The sequence below is a fragment of the Mustela nigripes genome, chromosome 6 (assembly GCF_022355385.1).
Source record: "Mustela nigripes isolate SB6536 chromosome 6, MUSNIG.SB6536, whole genome shotgun sequence".
In the NCBI taxonomy this organism is placed as follows: domain Eukaryota; kingdom Metazoa; phylum Chordata; class Mammalia; order Carnivora; family Mustelidae; genus Mustela; species Mustela nigripes.
The window spans coordinates 67,928,198-67,953,679 of NC_081562.1; the positions used below are offsets into that span (position 1 = coordinate 67,928,198).

General features: G+C 40.2%; 1 protein-coding gene across 2 annotated transcripts in view; it reads right to left on the reverse strand.

Moving 5' to 3' along the window:
- SSPN (sarcospan) overlaps positions 1-25,482 on the reverse strand; it is a 110,504-nt gene that overhangs the window by 20,582 nt on the left and 64,440 nt on the right. Inside the window, exon 1 of one of the 2 annotated variants that reach the window (XM_059402748.1) lies at positions 16,819-17,175. The exons of the other annotated variant lie outside the window; for it this stretch is intronic. Coding sequence (XP_059258731.1) covers positions 16,819-17,094 — 276 coding nt within the window. The 5' untranslated portion in view covers positions 17,095-17,175. Of the gene's footprint in view, positions 1-16,818; positions 17,176-25,482 lie in introns of those variants that run through there. 2 annotated transcript variants of the gene reach the window in all.

A 25,482-nucleotide genomic window follows, 5' to 3' on the forward strand; every position in this document is an offset into this window, starting at 1 on the left:
CAAATGAATAAATGAATCCACTCATTTAATGACTTGGGCTACTTTTGCTTTCATAGCAAGGGCTCACTTCTCAAAAATCTTCCCAGTATTACTGACATAAATAGTTTGCAAACACCTAAGAGTTATACAATTCTTTCTTTGCTTCTTTTTGTTTCTGCTTCAAACTATTTATTCTCTACTACCCAGGAAATGCCAATCTTGGTAACTATGCAAGCTGTATGTTTCTCTGATGACACTATTATGGTTCTATAAGGATGAGTATTTAATTTCTGAAAAAAAAATGCTGTTCAGCTACAAATATTTTCTGTCCAGAGCAAATAGATCAAAGATTAATATTACTTTTTAAAAATATATAATTGTTTTAGCCAAACATAGTGCACAGGTATTAATGGGAAATTCCAAAAGCAACGGCATATAACTTTTTAAGAGTCAAAATCAACTGAAGAGCTTATGACAGAATTGAACAGCGAGATGCAAGACAAAACTGTAACTGTTTCTAAATGCTACAAATATTAACGCACAGGCATTAAAGCCCAGATCATTAATTACAAATTTGAAAAAAAAAAGGAAACATTTTTCTTGGTTTCTATTAAACCCAAAGCAAAGTAGTAGCTTCTTTTCCACTATAAACAAAACTATAGCAACTAAACAACTTTTATGTCTAGCAACTTTTGCTAAAGAGAGTTTCATTTGTCTTATCACATTATCAGGAAGAGATTCAGAGCCTTTTCTTTTCTTTTTTTTTTTTTTTAAGATTTTATTTATTTATTTGACACAGAGAGACAGAGAGAGGGAACACAAGCAGTGGGAGTGGGAGAGGGAGAAGCAGACTTCCCACCAATCAGGGAGCTGAAGTGGGGCTCGATCCCAGGACCCTGGAATCATGTCCTGAGCCACAGGCAGATGCTTATTGCCTGAGCCACCCGGGCACCCTGATTCAGAGCCTTTTCATTTGCCTTAGGAATCTACAACCCCAGAGCTTTACTGTTTTACTCTTCTTACTTTTGTTTTTTCCTTAGAGTAAAAATTGCCAACGGACAGTATTAGTGCAGGAAAATTCTCTTCATTCAAGGACATTACTTGGCCTGGGAGGAGTTGGGTTTAGAGCACATTTCCTCATCTATACATTTTCCCAGCCTCCTATGGGGGCTGGGAGGACAATTTATAATATCTGCTTTGCAAAGACAAGACAAGAGATTATTTTTAAAAGAAGCTGGTTGAGATTGAGGTCAAAATCTCTCCATGAAAAGGCAATTCTGGATAATCAATTTTATCACAGAAAATGATTTCTTTTCAGAGTCTAAAGAGAAATGACACTTGCTTGGTCACACCTGAGTTTAGACCGTCTATCATATCCTCTCAGTCTTTTTCTCCCCTTCATTATCATGATTATCCTTTTGACTGAGGAGTTGATCCCTGACAGATCCATGTCTGAATTACTGTAAATGTATGGACTTTCCAAATGTGGTGTGCAAAATAAATAATTTAATGTGATAATGAATTAAGTTGAAACACAAAGAAGATCTATCACCTAGAACTTGGCTCAGTCCAGATTTCTTTGGAAAATACATTGTAAAAACAAGATTTCTAAGAAGTGATAAGGCAATTCTAAGGACATTATTGCTCATGTAATCATCAACAATGAAATAGAGTCACCTGTTCTGTTGGGATTAAAGCTCTGATTGGTTGGTAAAGAAGTAAGGAGTAATGAGGCACCTCGCTGGCTCAGTCGGTTGTGCCTGACACTTGACTTCTCCTCAGGTCATGATCTCAGCATCTTGGGGTCCTGGGGTCAAGCCCCGCCTGGAGCCCACCTCAGGGTCTGCATTCATTGGGGTGTCTGCTGGAGATTCTCTCTCCCTCTGCCCCATTCCCCTGTGTGCTCTCTCTCTCTCATAAATAAATAAAAATTTAAAGAAAGGGGGGGGGAAGGGTGGAGGAGGGAATATTAAGGAGCACTTACATACCAGGCTGAAAGCTTTTCCCATGGTAGGTTATGTCCTTTCTAATTCAAAGTGTTGGCTTTTATCATGATTTCAAACAATCCGATAACCAGAAGTATATATATATTTACATGTATTATATATCTTTGCATACCTTTGTATTACATACCCTTTTAATTTTAATTTTCTCAGCCAATGTTACATTGTAATTTCATCACTGTGTGGTTCAGCCAGATCTGTTGTACCAGCACAGAAAGAGTGGGAAGGAAATGTGCTTGTCAAGTGACTGCCTTATTTCTCAGCACACATTGTGCTTTGCAGATGTTCACTTGTACCTCATTTTTGTTTTAAAAGATCATAGAAAACTACCCTGATGGAACTGTTGAAAAGGAGTTGGAATTTGTGACCAGCAGCTGGATGAAGGGAGCCTGAATCCCCCAAATCCTATGGATATAGTGTGCTTTTCTTGATGTCCCTGCCAAAGCAAGGCTGGAAAGCTAGGGAGACCTTTGAGAGATGTGCCAGCACGAAGTTGCTGCGATTCATAAGTTCCAAAAACCTTGCCTAAAGATTACTGCAAATAGCTCATTTGAAACCAATGAATCTCACAACTGAGCATCGTATCAACTCAGAAAACAGAAGAAAAATCCAACAACTATCCTAATGCATGACTTATCATGGAGACATTCAAGTAGAATCCTTTTGGTTTCTACTTATTTTAATCCTCCTTATTTTCTGGTTTCTTATTATTATTCTGGTTTCTTATTCTTCTGGTTTCTACTTATTTTAATCCTCCTTATTTTAACATTATAACAGATCTGTGTGTCTATATTAAGATTCACATTTGATAGTAACTACTGGGAATTTTTGCCATTACATCCTCAAAAAAACCGAACGAACACAAGCAATAGAACTGTGAAGCAATAAAGTTGGTTGTGGATGAAAATTGAGCTTAGGACATGAATTGTGTCTTTTACCTAAAACATCATTTACTTTTTTATCCTCCTGGTATAGTACTCCCCCTTCAGCTATTTTGAACCAGCATTATTCATTCTTCAAACCCTGCTCAAGAATCTCCTCTACCCAGAAAGTGTACCTTTTGTGCATCACCTGCTTTGCATATATTAAGCTCATTTATTTCTGAAACAATGCCATAAGCAAAAAAATATTACTCCATCTTATAGAAAATTGTGACTCAGAGAGGTAAAGAAACCTGCAAGTTGATCCAAAGAAGATTTTTTAAAACATCGAGAGGTTTTAGTTCTGCATAATAGTAAGGACTAACTGTTATGAAACCCTTCTAGCTATAAAATACTTTAAAATGCTCTGAGCTTCTATTGGCTAAGAGATGGAGCTAAGATCATGGCATAAAGCTAGGCCCCACAAATGGCTACACCCTTATACAGCTGGAACCCACTAGCGCTGGAATTCATCAAGACAAGTGTTCTGTCTTAGTTGATGGGGGTGTGTGGAGGTGGTTTTGAGAAAGTAGTCCTAAAAACAAAAACAAAAACGAAATAAAACAAAAACAAAACCCCAAACCTTGATTTTTTTTTTTTCAACAAAAAATTGTGAAGAGGAGAGAAAGAGCAAGGGGGGGGGGGGGGCAAGGGGGAGAGGGAGAGAAAGAGTGGGAGACAGAGTGTGCTTTGATAGAAAGGAGAGAGAAAGGGTAAATCTTTGAGTAAAGGAAACATAAGAAATATATGAACTTAAGTATAGATCTTATTGGGATCTGATTCTGACAAACTGTGAAGAAACATCCATGAGTTAATCCAGGATATTTGAACACTGATTTGATCCTATTAAGAAATTGTTAACTTGTTAGGGATGATTAGTATTTTGATTAATTTTTAGTATGTGCACACACATATGCACACACTCTCCAAGAATTAAAGCTTGTGAATTTCAAATAATGGAACTAAAGAATAGAGCCTCTTAAAAAAAAAATTCGAAATAATTGAAGCCATGAAAGAAGAAATAGAAAATATGAATAAAAAACAGGGCACTTTAAAAAGCAGTAGGGATATTTAAAAAAAAAAAACCAGTAAACATAGAAGTTCTAGAAAGAAAAAAACACTGGAATGAAATACTCTATGCAATAGAAAGGTTCAACTCAACTGAAATCGGGAACAATGAACTAGAAGATAGAACTAAGGAAATAATTCAAAATAATAGATACGACACAGTGGAGAGGGTGAGAAACAGGGAAGATGAAATAAGGAGGTCCATGCCTGTGCCAGTAGCTTCAGAAGCAGAGAAACTGAAGAAAGAGATGGTATTTGAAAAACTAAATAAATAAAAAATAAATTTTTTCAAATATTTAAAATGTTCTGAAATTTTTTCAGAATTGGTAAAAACACAAAAATCTTTAGATTCAGGAGACATAACAAGTCCTCAGTAGGAAAAGTGAAAGCAAATCTACATTTGGACACCTTATAGCTAAACTGTAGAGCATCAGGTAAATGAAGAGAGAGTCTTTGCTCATGTATATAAAGTATAAATTAAATAAAAATACCAAAAGTACTTTTCTTAAGACCTCAAAAGCCAGTTCTAAAATATAGACAAAAGAGAACATGGCTAAGTCTTACCAAGGCAATTTGGAAAAAGAACAAGATGGGAGTGGGGAAGGGTGGAGGAGAGCTTCTATGCTGCCATCTTCATCACAAGGAGCATTTCGGTGCTGTTCATTGAAATACTATGGTATCAGCACAGTGAAGGATACATAAAATGATGAAACTAACGAGATTCACAGACGCAATCCTCAAATCCAATATGGAAAGCTGATAGATGATAAATGGAAGTAGCTGTTAAGTACAGAAAGGACCAATTATTCATTACATAGTACTAAAACAATAATTTGTATGAGAAAAATGAGACACTACTTCACCTCATACACAAAAAGTTAGAATACATAGATTAAAGGTAAAAATAAAAAAACAAACCTTCAGCATTTTGGGAACACAGTCTAGAAAACTATCTTTATGACTTGGTATAGGAAGAGATTTCTTTAAAATCTATCAAAGCACCCACCATAAAAAAGATTGTTAAATATAAATATGTTAAAATTAAATCCTATTTGCAACAAAGGCTCCATGAGTAAGGATGAAAGACATGGTACTAACTATTTGAGCAGTAGCTCAAATCACAAATCAAAGTAGCTTAAATAACAAAGATAAGAAATCCTATAAATCAATGGGTAAGAGACAAACAACTCATAGAAAATATTTGTAAATAAATGTTAGAAAACAAATAAAATGACCAGTAAACATTAAAACATGTTCAACTCCTCTAGTGATCAGAAAAACATAAAACATGCTAAACAAGATGGGCAAAAATGTAAATTGCCTGACAGTAACTAATGCTGACAAGTTGTAGATTGGTGGAAATTCTAATTTGCTGCTGGTGGGAGTATAAATTCATACAACTGTGGCTTTGTGGTCCTGACTTGGCAATAGCTAGCAAGTTGAAGATGCCTATATCTTATGATCCAATAATTCCAATTTCTAGGAATGTGCCATAAAGTGCCTTTGAAATACGTGTATGGGGAGCCATGAGAAATAATGTCCTTTGCAACACTTTGTAATTGCAAAAGAAAAAAAAATCAGTTTTGAAAATAACCTAAATTTTCATCTACAGGAGAATAAATAAATTGTTATGTATTTCTGTAAGGAAATACAGTATAACAAAAGTGAATGAATGGTATCCATGTACTATTATAAATGAATCCCAAAAACAATGTTGAGCAAAAGTGATGTTATGCTGCCATTTATATAAAATTTGAAATATAAAACACAAGTAATTATTGTTTATGGTTATATACATATAAGAAAGCATAAAAACACTCAAAGGTGTGGTAAGTGCCAGATTCAGGAGAGTGAGTAACAGAAGGAGGGTGGGGTAGGTGAATAGGACTAAGAAAGAAACAAGTATTGTAATATTTTCTTTCTTAAAAAAATAAAACACTTCTGACAAAATATTAAAATGACAAACCTGGGTATAAGTAGGTGGTTGTCTTCTTATTCTCTACATGCTATTATATATTTGGAAGTTTTCATAATTTAAAAATAATCATAGAATTGCCTAGGGCTGCTTGTACTTATTCAAGCCCCCACAAAAATGACAATAAGGAGAAAAACCAAAGGTTTTTGGAAATGGCTACAGATTGATAGAGCTAGGATTCTACCCACACTTGTTTCATCCCAAAGCTGATGCCTGTCCTGTGATTTCAGAACCCCCTCACCTTGCCTTTTCTGATCCTCCCTGAATGGGGCTAATCACGGACTCCATTGTGCTATCTTCTTCAGGGCAGGACCTTAGTACCTGTTTTTTTTTTTTTTTTTTTAAGATTTTATTTATTTATTTGTCAGAGAGAGAGAGCAAGAGTGAGCACAGGCAGAGTGGCAGGCAGAGTCAGAGGGAGAAGCAGGCTCCCTGCGGAGCAAGGAGCCCGATGTGGGACTCGATCCCAGGACGCTGGGATCATGACCTGAGCCGAAGGCAGCTGCTTAACCAACTGAGCCACCCAGGCGTCCCAGTACCTGGTTTTTTAAACTGTACGGTAGTTGGCTGTCTGTGTGTCCTCTCCCAGACACTCAGCTCCTGGGGCCACTGTACCTAGCATATGGAAAGACCAATGGAGACAGGAAAAGATGTGGAAACTCTACGGGCATCTGGGTGGCTCAGTTGGTTAGGAATCCAACTCTTAGTTTCAGCTCAGGTCATGATCTTGGGGGTGGTGAGATGGAGGCCCTACGCCCACTCGATGCTCAGTGGGGAGTCTGCTTCAGATTCTCTCTCTCTCCCTCTCCCTCTGCCCCTCCCCACTGCCTCTATCAACGCAAATTTTTTAAAAGTCTTAAGTATTCTTTCTCATATAGGCTTCTGTTTCTGTTCTTAATCAAGCACCTCACTCACTCTCGTAGTGATTAATCAGAGACTAATTGCCAATGAATTCAATAAATACCTACATTTGCAAAATTATCCATTTTCAAAGAAGGTAAAAGAAACAAAAATTGTGTTCTAGCATTTCCCACAAGTCAACAGGAGGGATAGAATTGCTACATATTTGTGGGGAAAATAAACAACCTGTACTTCATTTGTTTCACTTTGGGATTTTTCAAGTCCTCAGAAGGGAAAGGAATCCTGTAAATGTGGATTTTTGCCTCGTCCTGTAGTATAGTTATTAGTTATAGGCTGGATCTTATTACTCAGGCATAATTAAGCAGGTTCTCAAATTGGGTCTCACTTTATAATAATTGCAGAGATAATTCTACATGAATAACCTGGATTCATGTATCTGAAATAGTGCAATAAGTAAACATTTGTGAAATAGTACAGCACATAGAAATTATACAGTAAATCAATATAAATTCAATTATATAACACAGGAACGAGAGTGTAAATGAGAGAACCATCCTGTTCAACCGTTGAAAAATATTATCAAGTGGCTTTTCTAATTGAGAGCACTTTTTAAAAGAAAAAAATACCAGGCTATAATGTAACATTAAGTAATACATAGTAATATTACTTCTCCTTTGAAAAGTGTTTTGTCCTTTTCAAAATGAAGAGGTCAGTGTCCCCAAGCAGCCTGCAGCCTAACATTTCTCCTGTTCCCTTCCATGGCAACATGGGTTAGCGAGACACTGAGCTTTTTGTGATGTGTGTGAGGACAGGGAGAAGGGGAGCGAGGCCTCAGGGAGGTCTCGAGGTGGAAAAATTTGTGACGCACTAGAGTCAGTCCCTGAATGCAAATAATTTATCGAGGCTTCTATAACACAATAGTTACGGTTCCCCTGGGTTCATTTTTAAACATTCTATTTGGTCTCAGAGCCCTTAACTCAGATCGAAACGCTTTAACAGGCATCCCAAACTACTTGTTCACGAGAAGATTATGAGGCGAAGCCAACCTGTGTGGGTTTGCTCCTTCTGCCTCAGAATCTGACGAGCTGACTGCATGCGAGAAACGCCTCACCCTCCTGAACATGTAACATGTGAACTGAAACGGCTGGGTTCTGCAGCTCCACGCGGTCCTGGAGGCATTACTTATCACTGATTATACTGTCTTCACCTCACAGGGACCAGGTTTGCTCGTTAGCCCTAGCGGCCTTGGACTCCCGCCTTTCCCTGAGGTAGAGGTGGTCGTCCTCCATTCTCCCTAAGGGAGCAGCGCACTCCGCCCTCGAGCAGAAAGGACGAGCCCTGAAATGCTATTTCCTTATCTCGGAAAAGGCCTCCTTCCTTCCTAGCCTTCCCTGCACGGCTAAAGTGAGATAAGACTCAGCCTGAGCCTAATGGCCTGATATGTGAGCCACACCTGATCCTTTAGAAGGAAGCTTCGAGGTTACTTTGTTTCCCTAGTTGAAAAGCCAAAATTCTTCCCCTAGTCAGGGTATAGTTAACACAGTAGCAGGTCCCCCTCTTTCCTTGTCACCTATCATTGTCTTCCACACAAGAGAGGGCTTCTTTGGTAATAACCTATCTTAAAGGGTTTTTTAATGGCTCATTATAATGAATGCTGAATCAAACACTTCCAAAGCAACAGCTGAGTGGGATGCCAGGCAAACAACATCCTAGATGTTTCTTGTGGCCTCTCCCAGTCAGGGTGGAGCATTGCTCCTTTCTGCAAGGACAGAAGCAGGCTCCCACAGAACTTCAACAGCAGTACCTGAGTATGGGGTCTGTGAGCAAACCCTTTGCTTTCTGGTGTCCACTCACGGACTGGCCTTTTGCTGGCACCCAGGAAACACAGCGACACTGAAACACACTCCAGGATGTCAGGCAGGGGTCATCTCTGGAGTACCCACTTTAACTATGCTCAAAGATCAGCCCGGAGACACTGAGGGGTGTCCCCGGAACAAGGGCCATACCCTGCATGTGCTCCTCATTCCAGGCCTCGGACTGGATCGGTGGTTCTAGCCTCCTCTCGTCTTTCTCTCTGGGATAGTCTGGGCTGTGTGGCCCTTGATAAAGGAAAGCAGAGCCCCATTCGGATGTCTACTTGGACAAACAGGATCTTATAGGAAGGCGTGCTGAAGCGGGGAGATCCACCAAGGAGACGCAGGTTCCCAGGCTGTTACATCATGAGACCCAGGTGGGAACACCTCCAGAGTTTCATTCTCACCCATTCTGTAGAACGACAATGGGTCATCTGGTCACTTTCAGAACCATCGTCAAACATGAGAACAACAGCCGCACAGTATAAAGACCTGAGAGGTGACTTCCCTTGAGTTCTAGAAACACCAAAGCCTGAGTTCACTGCCCATCAGAGGCCGGTGGCCACCGCACAGCTGACCACCCTCACCTCCTTGCCTCAGAAGCCAAGGTATCATTTAGCTAGATGCTGACAGCAAGTCACTCCCAGCACAGAAAAGAAAGGCAGAGATTTGCTGAACAGTGGTTCCTAAGCCTTAAAGAGCTAAGACAGCAAAGAAATGCCCAAGCTAGCCGAAGAATTGTAGTCACTAGCTGAATCTACTACACTTGATTTTGACAGAAATCTGACAGAAGCAGCACTCTGTAAATGCAGTAAAAACCACCTCCTCCATGCATCTCGCTACTGGCTTGAGCACAGAGCCCTACCACCCAGCGGCACCATCGTGTATCAGTTCACTTGTTACAAACATTCAGACAGGGGCAGCCAGGGTGGCTCAGTGGGTGAAGCATCAGCCTTTGGCCCAGGTCATGATCTTAGGGTCCTGGGATCAAGTCCTGTATCGGGCTCCCTGCTCAATGGAGAGTCTGCTTCTTCCTCTCCCTCTGCCCTTCCCCCTCTACTCATGCTCTGTCTTTTGCATTCTCACTCAAATAAATAAATAAATAATATCTTGAAAGAAAGAAAGAAAGAAAGGGAACATGCAGACTTCCGACTGTTCCAGGAACAATGGAAGCCATAGGGACTTCAGGAATAAACTGTGAAAGGAGATTAAGAGGTGGTTGTACCAACTTATATCCCTCACTGAGAGGGCTATGGATGGAGCTGCGTCCTCCCTGAATTCCTAGGTTTAAGCTCTAACCCCCAAGATGACTAAATTTGGAGACAGGGCTTCTCGGAAGTAATTATGGTTAAGTGAGGTCAGAAGAGTGAGGTCCTTATCTGACAGGACTGGTGGTCTTATAAGGGGGAAGAGAGACCCTACTCTGTCTCCAAGCAAGGCAAAGAAGGAAGCCCATGGCAGCACAGGGTAAGAGAGCAGCTGTCTGCAAGCCAGGAAGAGAGACCAGAACAGAACTTGCTAGAGCAGACTAAGACTCAAAGGAAAATGCATTTTCGTTATTGTCATACACGTAGGTATACACAAAGGAATTTTAAAATTAACCAGGGGGATCCACTGAGCTACCTCACTGGGGCATCTGACAGATACTCTTGCCAAGTTTTCTCTCAGTACACTGAGATGTGAGGCGGCATCCGAAGAATCTCAGAGGATAAGCCTCTAAAATAGGCTTTTACAGTTTAAGCTATAAACACTGTTACCAACATCCACTTTTCAAAAACAAAATTCACGTTCGCCTTGCGGACTCGTTGTCATAAACCTGGACCTGGATATTCATGGCAAGAAACAACCAGAGTTAAACTATGACATCATGAGGTCCCATCCAGCTCTAGACTGATGGGCCCTTTCTGATCAGCATTTCTCTAGTTTGCAGTGAAATGATAACTAATTAAAGTTTAATGACGAGATTCCATTCCTGCCCTACAGCAACACAGAAATACACATACTGGGCTCCTCACGGGGCCTCCTGTGGATCCTTTCACGTGGATGCTAACTCTTCGGGGGTGAGGAGAGGGTAGAGAACACCAGTAAAGGACCCAGGTTAAAGAATGCCCTTAATACAAATGTCACAGACAAGGCTAACGGCAAGAAAAGGACTAGAAAACAGCCATATCATCAGAACAAATTCGAAGTGGATATCATATTGGCAAACTATGAAACTCTTATGCTAAATTAGGAAATCTATACCATTGCTTCCTTTGTAGAAGGAAGACGTTGGCATTCAGCCTCGTCAATTTATTCTACTTAGACATATGCGAAATAAGTCAAATGACTTCTTTTTCCTTTTTTTTTTTTTAACCTGTAGTCATTTTAGAAGAGGAAATATAACATCTCAGTAATTAGTGTATTCTGGATATTTCTGGAACCCCAGAGCCCGAAATGAGGTGATAACACATTCTTTATTATTCCTTAGTAGTTCTTTAAAATGTTATCAATAAACTTAAATCTGTCTGTATTGCAAAACGCAACTATAGGTCATTCCTTAAATGATAGTTTAAAAAATGGGTTTTCTCAGGGTGCCTGGGTGGTTCAGTCGGTTAAGTGTCTGCCTTCAGCTCAGGTCATGATCCCAGGCTCCTGGGATCCAGCCCTGCATTGAGCCCCACAAGCAGGGAGGCTGCTCCTCCCTCTCCCATTGTCCACCACACACCCCTGCTTGCATGTACGTGTGTGCTCTCTCTCTGTCAAATAAATAAATAAAATCTTTTTTAAAAATGGGGTTTCGTAAGTTCAAACAGAAGCAAAGATAATGGGAAGTATGGAATAGATGGGATTCAACTCAAAGCTGATCAGGCACCCATCATGTGTCGGGGGATACACAAGAGTTCCTTGGACATACAGTGTACTTAAAGAGAATAAATAGCTTTCTGTTTCATTTGATTACCCCCAAATTCTATGCACTAGTATTTCTACCATAAAAAAATAAAACCAAATGATGATTGATATCTCAAAAGTTTCCAGAGATTAACTTTCTGCGTTGAATATATTCACATGACAGAACTGAAAAATATTAGGACCCAGCATGTTTCCTCCTTATTTTAAAAAGAGAAAGAAGATCCAGGGATAATTTCCACATTAAACAAGCCCTTCCTTGGCCCTTAGCAAGTGTGGCTTAGTATCGGGCTAGCAGCAGAGGTGAAAATACATTTCTCCTAATGAGACTGTCCAATCTTAAGCTTTCTTATTCTTTATTCTAATATTCTTTCGGGAAACAAATCACCAAATTCTCAAATAATCCCCTTTATTTTCATACACTGATTATAATTAATCTCTTTTGCCAAATTAATTCAGTTATATTCCATTTTTACACTTACTCGGAGAAATTCATGTACCAAAAGATAATTTTCCTACCATTATTTATCTTATATACTCAGTGGGGACTGAGTTAGGCCATATAATTACCACTCCTCAGTTTCTAAAAACTTGTGACAGTTGCTATAATAAAAATTATTTCCCAGTAGTGCCAGAGATATAATATTGGGTTTTGGAAGCACATCAAAATCCCAATATGAAAAATAATGTGTTACTATGTAATGTATTCCTAAAAACATAATTTGAAGTTAACTTTTTCAAATATCAATACATCTATATGGAAAACTGACACCGCTTTGGCTTCTTGACTTTTTTATTCAAAGTCCAAATGCCAAACCTTCCTCACTTCGAGCTTCTCCTATAACCATGATCAAATCTTGTACCCAAATCATCATGTCTTACTTAGTTTTTCTAGTTATAAATTATGGATGATAATATCTGTTCCTTACTTGCTACATGTCATATATCTCCTTGTGCATTTCAGGATATAGTCTGTTTTAAAATAAATAACCACCCAATTTTCCCTTCCATTAAGCCAAGGTTAAAAATAGATTTTAAAATCTGAATACACCTGCATTTTGAATTCCTTAGAGTAAGTTAACATACGAAAACTGTTATTGAAATTCCTGACAAGACTCTTAATCATTACAGATTCATACGATGAATTTTATGAATGACATTAAGGAAAGCAAATATTCTTCCTTTCCTTTGAAGCCCTTTCCTTAAACTTTCTAATGTGATTAATGTGGTGTACATCTCAGGGTTTTTATTCTCGTTGAGTGCGATATGGGAGCAATGGAGAAACTTATGAGGAAAGCTGAAAACCACAATAAGGCAAATTTCTGCTTTCCATGGGAATATTCCCTACCAGGGCCAAGAGACTAGCATGCATCCCCATCAGGGATGAGAAGCAAGAGTTTGCTCTGAAATTGACTTCAGAGTAGAGATGCCAAAGAAAATAAATCACTGTAAGTGAAATACTTTGAAAGGTAATGGGTTTTAAAAATATTTGTGCAGGTTAAATTTTTTAATTGGAAGTATTCATTACTGTCAGATGTGATGAGGGCACATGCCCATCAGGATCTCTAGAGATCTCCTTCTCCTGGTATAAGACTCATTATTTTTAGACCAATCCCTAGAACAGCAGACACCCCCAACAAATGTTAGTACATGAAGAAAAATAAGCCAAAGTTCAAACATGTTACACTTTACCTAAGCCAAGACTGTATTCTATAGAGCAAGAATTATGTAAAAGCCTCAATGTTCTTAGATTCCTTCAGTCCATATACGTTTTTCATCAGTAAGAATTATGATGAGCAAACTTATTTGCCTATTTGACCCAAGTACTCAAACCATGAATAGAATAAAATGCAAAACAGACTTTTATTTCCTAGGCTGCCCTGCCCTGAGCCAAGTTCATCCTCAAAGACTCTGTTTCACTTTGTATTGCCATTGTGGTGTGACCTACAACCCTCAAACCATTTATAAAGAATTTTGAGAGAAGAATGGCACTTTTACAGGTTACCAAGTCTCTACAGTGACTCCATTCCATTTTTTTCCTTTCCTTTACAGGAATCTTTTGTAACTGAAGTAAAAAGCCTTCAGTCATCTCTCTGATGGAGGATGAGGGAAATCACATCTATGGATAGACAGGAAATAACCTATTTGTTTTCCTAAAATTCCACTAGACATAAATCTCTGATCATAGATGATCAAGGACTTCTCCAGTTTGTAACCAGAAATTCACTGAATAGTCATCAAGTCACCCAGACATTGGTCAGTAAGTCACCTAAGTGGCTTCGTCCACCTACCCAGATTCTATGATGAGAACAGTGATTTCCAAATCCCAAAGTAATGGGATAATAACCTTTGTAAAGTGAAGGAAGTACTATATGTTAAGAGGCAACCAGTACAAAAAGAAAGAGAAGAGTGAAGCATTAAACATGTTGATGGACTGGGGGCACAGTCTGGGACCTCTGCTTATTCAAATTCAGCCTAAATGACTTAAGTGGATTTTGACTTTGTCTCAGCCCCTGGGACTGACCTGTACTGCTTTGATATAGCAGATCTAAACAGGGCAAATATTTCAGTATTCTCTAGAGAATATCCCAGACCACAGTCACTCCATATCCCTGAGGGAAATGACCCTGAGGAGGTCCCTTTCCTCCAAGTTCATTGTTGTAAGTCTCCAGAGAGGTCCAGAAAGTACTGGACTAATCGAATACCGTTAAGACTGCTAAGAGTAATTTGGCTATGAACAGAGAAAGTTGAGACGTTGAACTGGTATCACCTTCAGAGTTCAACTAGTCTAGGACATGTAAGTGAGTCTGAAATAACTATTCCACAAGATTAGAGATAAAATAGAGCTGCCTCTAATTTGAAGAGTGATTTCCACTCCCAGTGATTGCTACTCTGCTAATAAAAAGAGCTAGTTCACTGAATGCTCTAAGCCAGCACTGCTCTAAGTATGAGAACATGTATTGATTTGTTTAATTTTCACGACAACCCTAAGAGGTAGGACTTATTACCATTCTGATTTCATCAACGAAGAAATGGAAACTTAGGTTATAAGTAACCTGCCCAAAGTTATTCAGCAAATAATGTCTAGCCTGTGGCTCAGTACCAGGCTTCCGTATGTTCTCGTCCAGCTGCCCTGTCTCTTACTTCCCTGAAAGTCTGGAAGAGTGCCTGTGACCAAACACAGAAGGCGAGATGCAGACGACAAGCACGGGGTCTGTGGCCCAGCTGGGAGGAGAGATTTCCTCGCCCAGCTTGAGACCCTTCTCACCAGTCTCCACTAACTGCTTTTTTTCTCCAGAAAGTCTCTGTTGAAAGAAAAACGGATTTACAGATAGCATGAGGGCCACACAGCACAGGCAAGCTTCAGATGGATCCTAGTTTATAAACTGGAAAACTGGAAAGAACAGACAGCTGGCTGTCTACAATGCTCTTTGCATCACACCCAGGGAGCTTCCAAGGCAATTAGGAGCACGTGATGCTCCCAACAGGCGCTTGTGAAATTTCAGAATCGCTCAGTTTGTGAAATTTCAGAGTGGCACGATCCGCTCTGTATGTGGATGTGGATCCACTCTGTATGTATGGGACTTAGACATCAAGATGCATTTTTCCTATCAAAAAAGTGCTTTTCTGGTCCCGGACTTTTTAAAGTTGACATAAGGAAAGGATAGAAGACACACCTGTAAGTGATATTCAAAACCACTGAACGAAGGACTCTTATTCCTTTGTTTCAACTTGCCTGGTCTTACAGAAAGACTCCCCCCACCGCCCCCTCCACCGTTGAGTATCTTGACAGTCATTTAGGTGACTAAAATACCCAGTATATCTTAGTGAAAAGCTATTTTTAAAATTACTTGATTTAGAAAACTCCAATCATGATAATTTCATGGGAATTCTTAGTACACAAATTAAAAGTTTTAAATTACTCGGCAAGAATTTGTGAGTTCAAATAATCTTAATGAGAAAATACCTGCATCGATGCATATTTATCAGGTGCTTTTAACATCGGTCCCTGATACAAAATTATTTTGAGGATAGTTTTATGAGTTATACCTCCTGTGGTCAGTAACAGCAGTCATGACACAGTCATGACACAGGAGCCATAAGTAGCCATTCTAGTGTCCCCTCGGCTCTGCCACTTTTAATGTCAGGCCTTGAGAATGTCATTGAATTTCTCCTAGCCTGCTCCCCCTCCCCCCACCGTGCCAAAAGGGTCCCAGTTCCCACCTCCAAGCGTAGTTTCATGGATCAAATAAAATAAAAAATTGTGAACTAAATGCACATGAAAGAGACTGTAGTCAGCCTTAAGGCACTAAAACAGACTTAAAATTACAAACTGAATGGGGACGGCAGTGCGGCTCGGTGAGGCAGACGCAGGTGTAGTTTGCTGCAAGAAGGAATCCGTTTGGCTGATTGGTCAACTTGGTCAGTTCACGACCCTGGACGAGTCCGCTCTCAGTTTTCTCTTCTGAGAAATGAAACAATACTAACCAGCCCCTAAGGATGATGTGGGGATTAGAAATAATAAATGTAAGGCCTCTATCAGGACAGGCAACATGAGGTGTCCAGTAAATGGCACCCATTTCACATCAAAGAAGCCATTTAATGAAGCCAAGTACGCTGTGTGTTTCAACACTCACAACAGCTGACCAGTGTTCGCCTAGAACAGAACATCCATTAGCAGAGCCCCAAATACCCTCCTGCCATAGCCAGCCCCTGCCTTCATGCCACTTCAGACTCCAGCAGATTAAGGCTGTGCTTGCTGTAGTCACATTTCCTGCTTTAAAACATTATAAAACTTACTAATGAAATTTCAAATGTAAAAAAATCAAATTAACACCACCCAACGTGGCAACCCCAAACGCAGGCTTTTTCCTAACCTTGTACTCCGTGAACTTCCTTCACTGTTTGTTACTGATCTGGAGACAAGGGTGGGGTCCGGGGACCAGGGTAAGGACAAACACAAAGTGAATCCGCTGCTGTTACCCAGAACGTTGAATTTGACCACAATAAGCCGCGTCTGGCTCGCCTCTCCAGCTCCAGAGCGCTAGAGGCAGGCCCGTGAGAGGCGCGGAGAGCTACAAGCTGGAGAGGGGCTGGAGTCCCCCCGCGCCCAGCCCTGCCCCCGGGCCGGCACCGTCACCAAGCAGAGCGCGAGTTAGAGGAGTGGAGCTGGGGAAGGGCGCATGCAGTTGGGTTAGTCTGGACTCGACCATGCGGCCGTGCGTTCCTGCTTGGCACACGCGCTTAGGCAAAACAGACTTGATGCTTACAATGATCCCAGCCCAAAATGGAGTGTCTCTGACTAGCAGGGAGGAGCTGATGCTCGCCATGAGAAAGCCCACCACGGTCACGGCGATGCCCAGGGCCAGCTGCAGCAGCGCGAGCAGCAGCGGGAACCGGCAGCCGCAGCACGTCCGGGCCTCCTCCTCCCCGCACTGCTTGGGGGCCCCTTTGCCCGTCTTCGGCCCCATGTCGTCGGGCCCGGCGGCGTCCGCGGCCGGCCCCCCCTGCCTGTGCTGGCCGCGGGGCTGCTTGTCCTTGCCCATGGCCGCTGCGTGGGTGGGTGGGTGGATGCGTGTGCCGCGCGCTGGGCCCCGGAGCGCGGCGCTGGGCGGGCTGAGCCTGCCCTGGTATTCGAATTACGGAGGCTGAACAAATATGGAAAACATTTGGAGCCGACTCGCCGGGCCTCCAAAGGCCACAGGGAGCCCGCAGCAGAGGGGGAGTCGAGGGGGGTCGCCAACTGCCAACGCGCCGGGACGCAGCGCCCGCTGGGCCCACCGCAGGGTTTGCGGACCCCCGCGGGAGTCAGCTCGGCGCCCTTGGCCTTCTAAATCCTGTGGGCCTTATGCACTTTAGACAGGCTACGTGTGTGTTTGTGTGTGTGTGTGTGTGTTTTCTTCACTCAAAGCCCCAGGGTTGTTTTTTTTTTTTTTTTTTGGTTTTGTTTTTGTTTTCTAAGAGGTGCAATGCAAGGTGATGAATGTTTAATCATTTGAGTTTAATTAACAGACAGTTTAGTCCAAAATAGGCATTGCTGGGTTCCAAGCTGCGAAGTCATTTCCAGAAGTTAAATTGTTCTTATTTTCCGACAAAGGAATAGGCTCTTCTTTATGAATTCTGCAATCCAGCTGACAAATAAAGGCACTTTTCCCATGGAGGTATCTGCTTTTGAAAGCACTGTTTATGAAGATGTTGGGCTAATACACTCTTCCCAGTGCACGTGTTTTTAAAAGTTCTTTCAGTTGTTTATCTGGACTTCCCAACCAGTCTTCAGTAATCTCCACATCAGTGCTGAGGGGCCTTGTAATAGCCCTTGGACATGGACAATTTAATGCAGTCCACATCAGAGAGATTTTTAAAGCACCTACCATGTGCTACAATGGGAGTTCAAGATAGATTCGGTCCCAGCCCAAAGTCACAGAACGAGTCAATAAAACCAATGATTCTTATTCCCACATATCTGTGCTCAGTAGCACTTAGGGCTCATTTCAGGAAACCACTAAGAAATGATCCCATCATTTTGGAGTATTTTATATCTACTTTGGTATGGTCACTGTAACATTCAGAAAGACATGTTTAAAAAATAAATGATGTTGTTGCCACGATGCTGGGATAAATAAAGCCTGCTCTTAGACTGCTCACTATCGCTAATTTAAAGAAAGTCTCATTCCCTGCTCTGTTTTCTTAGAATTATAAACTAATCATCATCAACTCTTTTTGCAAACTACCAGATATTAGAAAAGGCACCTTTAAAGTTATAAAATATAATATTAAGTTATAAACTTCAGTGTTTTCTTATATGTTCCTTCTGGATCAGTAAGAAAAATATAGTCCACGGAATAAACTCAGTAGCTCGAAAGCAGAATTCAAACCACACAGGCCAGGGATCCCTCTGGAAGCAGCAGCAGCAAGGCTCTCTCACAAGAGCAGCACAGGGGCTGAGGTAAGGTCATTGTCAGCTGTGGGGCAGCCATACCGCTAGGATTTCTAGTGAGAACAGACAAATAAAAGCGGCTGTTAACACCAAGGTACCTGCCCAACTTGGGCCTGACTGAGAACAACCCAAATGACCAAACTGTACATGGGTTTTCTACATAAACATGGAAAGCATCTTTAGGAAGCTGATTACACAGAAATAATTCTTTGTTGTTATGAATAATGTAGAGATCAATAACTGAGTATCTACTCTGTATCAAGTATATGCTAGGTGCTTCACACACTTGACTGTCACTCCACACAACCACCTTATAATTATAGTTTCCGCTTTTAAAGATGAAAAATTGAGTGCCAGAATTATTAAGGAACCAGATTATTAGGCTACCCACCTAATTAAGATGGGGGTGAAGGGAACCAAATGTGAACTGTGGTGGATTACCTATTTTAATAATTACTTCCTATAGGCAAGTGGATTGTGTAAATTATTTGTGATTTTAAACAATTTAACAATCATAGGTGGTATTTTATCCATCAGAGAATTGGCTATTAGCCTTGCACCTAAGACTATCTGAGAACTTTACACAAATATCTTGATTCACCACCGTGATGTATATACAACAGTGGATGAAGAGCATTATTTCCATTACTCATTTTTAACTAGACACGGGCTTTATCTGCTGACCATACAATGAAACCAGTAGCAGTGGACAGGCGAATTGTAATCCTCTAGTCTGATTACAACCAACTTCAATTTTCAGTTTCCAGTGAAGGAAGCAGCAGTGATACAAGGAGCCTTACACATGCTCCAATTCCCAGCTGCTTGGTTGAATCTGTGCTTGAGTGGGCCTGGTCTGTAACCAGGAGGTGATGGTGATGAGAAGATGAGATGTCAACTGACATGGGGAAGTGGAAGCAAAGAAGAGGGTGAGAAAAGTTGTCAGGAGGTTAGTAATAAAGAACAATAGAGGCTAAATGGAAGGGGAGGGTTGTTAAGATACAACAAGGAAAGCTTTTCCTTTATTTTTAAAAAGATTTTATTTATTTATTTGACAGAGATCACATATACGCAGAGAGGCAGGCAGAGAGAGGGGGGGAAGCAGGCTCCCTAGCAGAGAGCCCGATGCGGGCCTTGATCCCAGGACCCTGAGATCATGACCTGAGCCGAAGGCAGAGGCTTTAATCCACTGAGCCAACCAGGTGCCCCACTTTTCCTTTATTTAACATGTCCTTTCCACTGAGAAAAATCACCATTTACAGCTCATCACATAGTTGAACAAAAATGAGCAGGGTTTTTTTAGTTGTTCATAAATTATAATGTCACTGTTTTATAGGTTAAGCAATAATCTCTTCAGATATTTACACTACCAGGATAAAAGGCAAAGTAGAAACCAAGTGTTTTCACATATTCTTCTGGCTGCTCTCATAACTCAAAACTAACAAAGGGAAGAAAAAAAAAAAAACTAACAAAGGCTATAAATTAGAAATTGAAGGAGAGTAGTTAATGTATTATTTGAGATTATTTTGATCTTCTGAGGAAAATAACAAAATTAAGCTTAGTATCTACCTCTGCTGTGTCCCCAGTTCCACATTATTGGGAAGTATTTACACTTCAGAAGTTCAGAACTGGGAAGATGATAACTCTTTTTATAACCAGTGTCATTAACAAAAATGTCCTTAGGAGACCCCACTAGAAATAATCTTTGAACCAATGTTTTTCTGAACCCATGATCTTACGTTCGCCAAGAACAAAAAAGATTTCATAGAAAAATTATTACAGTTCCAAGGACTGTATCAAGTGTCTTTAATATGTAATTAAATATATCAAGGAGGTCAATTAGATTTGATTTAAAGAAGTATCACATACTCTACAGAGAACACTTGAAAACTCATTCGTGATACGCAGCACCACTGCCCATACGTAAAATGACTTTACAGGTATTGCTGATATTTGTGTCTGTGTGTAGGTGTGTATAAGAAATTTTTAAAACTCTCATTTTTTTTCTATTTTCCTTTTTTTCTATGTCATTAATTTTCCATGTGTCTTTGGTTCATTTTCTTGTTCATTTTCCAGAACTGACCCATTTGTGGTTTTTTTTTTTCATGACAGTTTATATTTTTCAGGTTAAGTGTTATATGGGAAGTGTACTCTTTATGGTCAAGAGAGGGCTTATAGACGCGCCTAAGTGGCTCAGTGGGTAAAGCCTCTGCCTTTGGCTCAGGTCATGATCTCAGGGTCCTGGGATCCATGACTCAGGTCATGATCTCAGGGTCCTGGAATCGAGCCCCACATCGGGCTCTCTGCTCACGGGGGAGCCTGCTTCCCCCTCTTTCTCTGTCTGCCTCTCTGCCTACTTGTGATCTCTCTCTGTCAAATAAATAAATAAAATCTTTTTAAAAAATGAAAGAAAAGAAGAGCCGTTTAACTTGTATACAAGTTAGGAATTTGGACCATTGTTTACCAGTTTAAACAGAAAGAACTGCACGTACTTTTTTCCTTAAGGAGAACATAATCACTCATTTTAAAAACATCTAAACACTTAAGGTGTTTTTTTCTTTTCAAAACCTGACGCAACAGTATACCCTACACTTAACAGTATACCTACACTTAACAGTATACCCTCTCTGTCTATCCTTGTTGTGCCAAATGGCAAGATTTTCACTCTTTTTGTTATGGTTGTTCCAAATGGCAAGCTTTCATTCTTTTTTCCACTATTATGGAGAATAAAACATACACACACACACACACACACACACACACACACATATATGATTTTTTTTCATATATCACATCTTCTATATCCATTCATGTATGCATGGACACTTGGGCTGCTTCCATATCTTGGCTGTTGAAAATAATGCTGCAATGAACAGGAGTTCATATATCTTTTTGAATTAGTGTTTTTGTTTTCTTGGGTAAGTATCCAATAGTGGAATTACTGGACTATATAGTATTTCTTTCTTTAATTTTTTGAGAAACTATACTGTTTTCTATTGTAGTTGCACCAATTTACATTCCCACCAAGAGCACACAAGGACTCCTTTCTCTCCACATCCTTGCCAACACTCATTTTTTGTCTTTTTGAGAACAGTCATCCTAACAGGTATAAGGTGATTCCTCATTATGGTTTTGGTATGCCTTTCCCTGATGATTAGTGATGTTGGGCATCTTTTACGGGTCTGTTGGCTATCTCTGTGTCTTCCTTGGGAAAGTGTCTGTTCAGATCTTCTGCCCATTTTAAAATCAGGGTTTTTTTTTTTTTTTTTTTTTTTTTTTTCATATTGAGTTGTATAAGTTCTTTATATATTTTGGATAATAGAGAGTTGGATTTTTCAGTTATCTTACCAAACTCCCTTAATTTTCTCCTACCTTTCTGGCTCCTCTGTATTAATCATCTATTGCTACATAATAAATCACCCCAAAACTTAGTGGTTTGAAACAACAATAATTATCTGTTATTTCACAGTTGCTGTGGGTCTCATATTCCAGTGGGGCACAGCAGGGATGGTTTGTTTCTTCACATTATCTGGGGTCTCACTTGGAAGCCTTGAAGACTGGGGTCTGGAATCATCTCAAGTTTTGGCTGAAGCAGATGGCTCTGCTATCAAGGTGACTTACACCTCCAGCTAGCAAATTTAGTCCTCTCCATATGACCTCTCCACTCACTGGCTCTCCACTGGGCTGTTTCAGTATCCTGACAACATGGTGGACTGCTTCAACCAGAAAAAGAGAGTCCGAGATGGAGGGAATAAGGTAGAAGCTATCCTTTTCGTGACATGGCCTCAGAAGTCTGAGTAACTTAGTGACTCTTATTCACATTCTTTAGGAGAAAGTCACTAAGTCCAGCCTACACTCAAGGGAAGAATTTAGATCCTTCTATTGAAAGGAAAAGTATCAAAGACATATTTTAAAAACCACGACCCTCTCCTTCTCAGCTTTCTTCATCGTACATTTCCTTCGCCAAACTCCTAGATGTTGGTGTTCTTTGTCTTCTGTCTTCTTACACTACACATTCCATGACTTCACTGCAGATCCCCAACTCTAAGAAGCCCAGACTTCTGTCCTCAGTTCTAGGTCCTACTCACATCTTCATTTGAATGTCCCAAATGTATCCCAAACTCACTCCCTCCTTGAACTCCACAGAGAATCAAGGAAGGGAAACATAAAATGTCCAGAGGCTTTAGTGGCAAGATGGCCACTGATGGCTTTTGCCAAAAGCAGCCCCGTATAGTAGTTTTAAGATTTCAGTGAGTTTAAGAGTGAATGGGAAGGGACAAAGGGGAAGAACGTGTGTAAAGAAATCCATGGGAAAGCTTCGTGGAGAAAGGAAGAGGGGAAAGAAAAGCTGTAGTTAAAGGGATAATATAAAATTGAGGAAAATTTTGCCTCTTTTTTTTTTTTTTTTTTTTGATAATTGATCAGATAAGTTCCTTGAGGCAGAAGAATTAGTCAGATGGAAATTCCCTGCATAGGCTGAGATAGGAGGAAAGAATGCAAGACAATAGAATGCAGTTAAGTTTCCAGGGTTGGAAAGAAGACAGCTGAGAGAATTCAGATCTTTAACCTTTTCTACAATATGTATATAATGAAGGTAGCATCAAATATTTTTCTTCTAAATGGTGTAGATTTTAGATATAGAGCCTTTTTACTCCCAGATCCTATCTCACAGCACATTTTATCACTATATCTAACTGTAGATACATTTTCATAAAACCACATCATTTTCTGAAAATTTTCTCTAAAAGAACAAAAACCTAATTGTCTGTGAATTACAAAAATAATTATGTCTGGAATTTGTATATATATTTTTATAGGTTACAAAGTTCTCTCACATATTATATATTTAAATCTAACCAAAACTCTATGAAGTCAGAGTTTCTTCAGAGTGGTTAAATGATTTGCTCAAGGCTTTGATTTTCCTTCTTACTCTAAGACCAGTGTCCTTTCAATATGTATTTTAGCTGAATGACTTGGATTTTGTTAGATTTACTGATACACAAAAAAATTGTACAAGTTTAATGTATATCTTGAGTTGAATTTTTTATTGCATACAGAAACTGCATTAGCACATTTATGTTAATGTTAACATGTATGTTTGACATGTTAACATATATGTTTGACATGTTAGCATACATGTTAAGGGCTCTGCTCCCAATTCCAGTCTGTGGGTTTCTTCCTTGATACCACCAAGCAGTTCTCCAACACTGGGTATTCTACATTTCAATTCAGTTCTGACTCTATTGACCTGGAGACAGCCTTGACTCCATAGGTTAAGAGCTCAGTCCCTCTTAGACTAAGATGAGCCCAACTTCAGATGTTGTTACCTGTGCTTCTGTCTTCCTGGCTACAGATCAGAGGTTCCCATGATCCTCTCCTTGGGTTTTAGTAATTTGCTGGAGCAGCTACAGAACTTACTGGCTTGTTACAAATGATATTAAAGGATGCTAACCAACAGCTAGATGAAGAGATACAAAGGGCAAAGTCCAGAACAAAGGAACTTCTGTCCTCATAGAGTTTGGGGCCTGGCACAGTGGCATATGAAAGCATTCTAGTTCACCAGTGATCCTATCCTTTGGGTTTTATGGAGGTTTCATTCTATAGCCTGATTAATTCATCGATTATTGATGATTGATTCAATCTCCAGTCCCTCTCATCCGTGGAGGTCAGGGGTAAGACTGAAATTTCTAACTCTCTAGTCACACAGTTGGTTCTCCTGGCAACAGTCCCCATCCCTAGGTACAGTCCCAATATTATCTCATTAACATAAAAAAGACACCTTCATCACACTCATCACTTAGGAAATTCTGAGGATTTTAGGAGCTCTGTGCCAGAAATGAGACAGAAACCAAAATGTATTTCTTATAACATCACAATATCACAAGGTACACAGCGTTTTGTACACAGAAATCCCCACCAAGTCCCAGGGTACCAAGGACAGATGCTGTCTAGCGTTCAGATCATAAGCGGACACCATGCTTTCCTAATCACCACCAGTCCTGCAGTACTCAGCACAGTGCATAGAACATTGTATGGTTTTAGTAAATATTCACAGATCCTAAATAGTCATGCTGTTTTTACACAATTCATCTGGATTCAGGTATTTCTGACACAAGCAATATTTCTTTAAAATCCTTGAATTTTATATTTTGTTTGCCCATTTTTAAGAGCTGCCTTTAGGAATCATTCATATGGACACTTTGGATGAATTAGAATCAGGCTTTCTAAATAATAACATTAAAAACACCACAAAATCATTTTAAATATCCTATGTGTTATAAGCAAACTCTATGATTTTCACTCTGACCATGAACCCTCCTCCCTAGTTAGAATAACTGAGTCACTGTCTGACTCTAAGCCAGACTGACGTCTTTTATCCTTTTCATAATGTGCAGGTTTCCATAGACTTAAAACTCCCACATTTGGTTCCATATCCAGTCATCATCACCTTTAAGACATCTTTGGCCCTAAGACAAATCTGCGCCGGCCAGGTTCTCTTTCTCCTGCAGTTCTTCCATGAACTCTCTCATATGCAGCTCTGAAAGCAAACACCAGACTCAGGCTGCCCGAGTTCCAGTCTCAGCTCTAACTCTCACCAGCTGTGCGATGCAGACACGTTCCCACAGCTCTCTAAGTCTTGATTTCCTCTCTATAAAATGTGAACATTACACTTACCTCAGAAGGTTGCTATGAAGTATAAATACAGTAGTTCATGAAAACAGGAGACCATTTCCTGACATGGATAAGTAATCAATAATTGTTAGCTGTTATCCTAGCCCTGCCCTATTTTCTTATTCACTTTCCCTTCCCCATGCATTATCTTTGTCTTTGGCAATTCCATCCTCGTGGTTTCTCCTCCCACATTCTTCACAGAAGAATAGAACGCTCCCTATCCTCTTCTACTCACTGCCTGATATCGCTCAGGTTTTAGCTGCTAAATCAGTGCTTTGCTTCACAATATCATTTTATTTTTCCTCACCACCACCTACTATACTCTCAC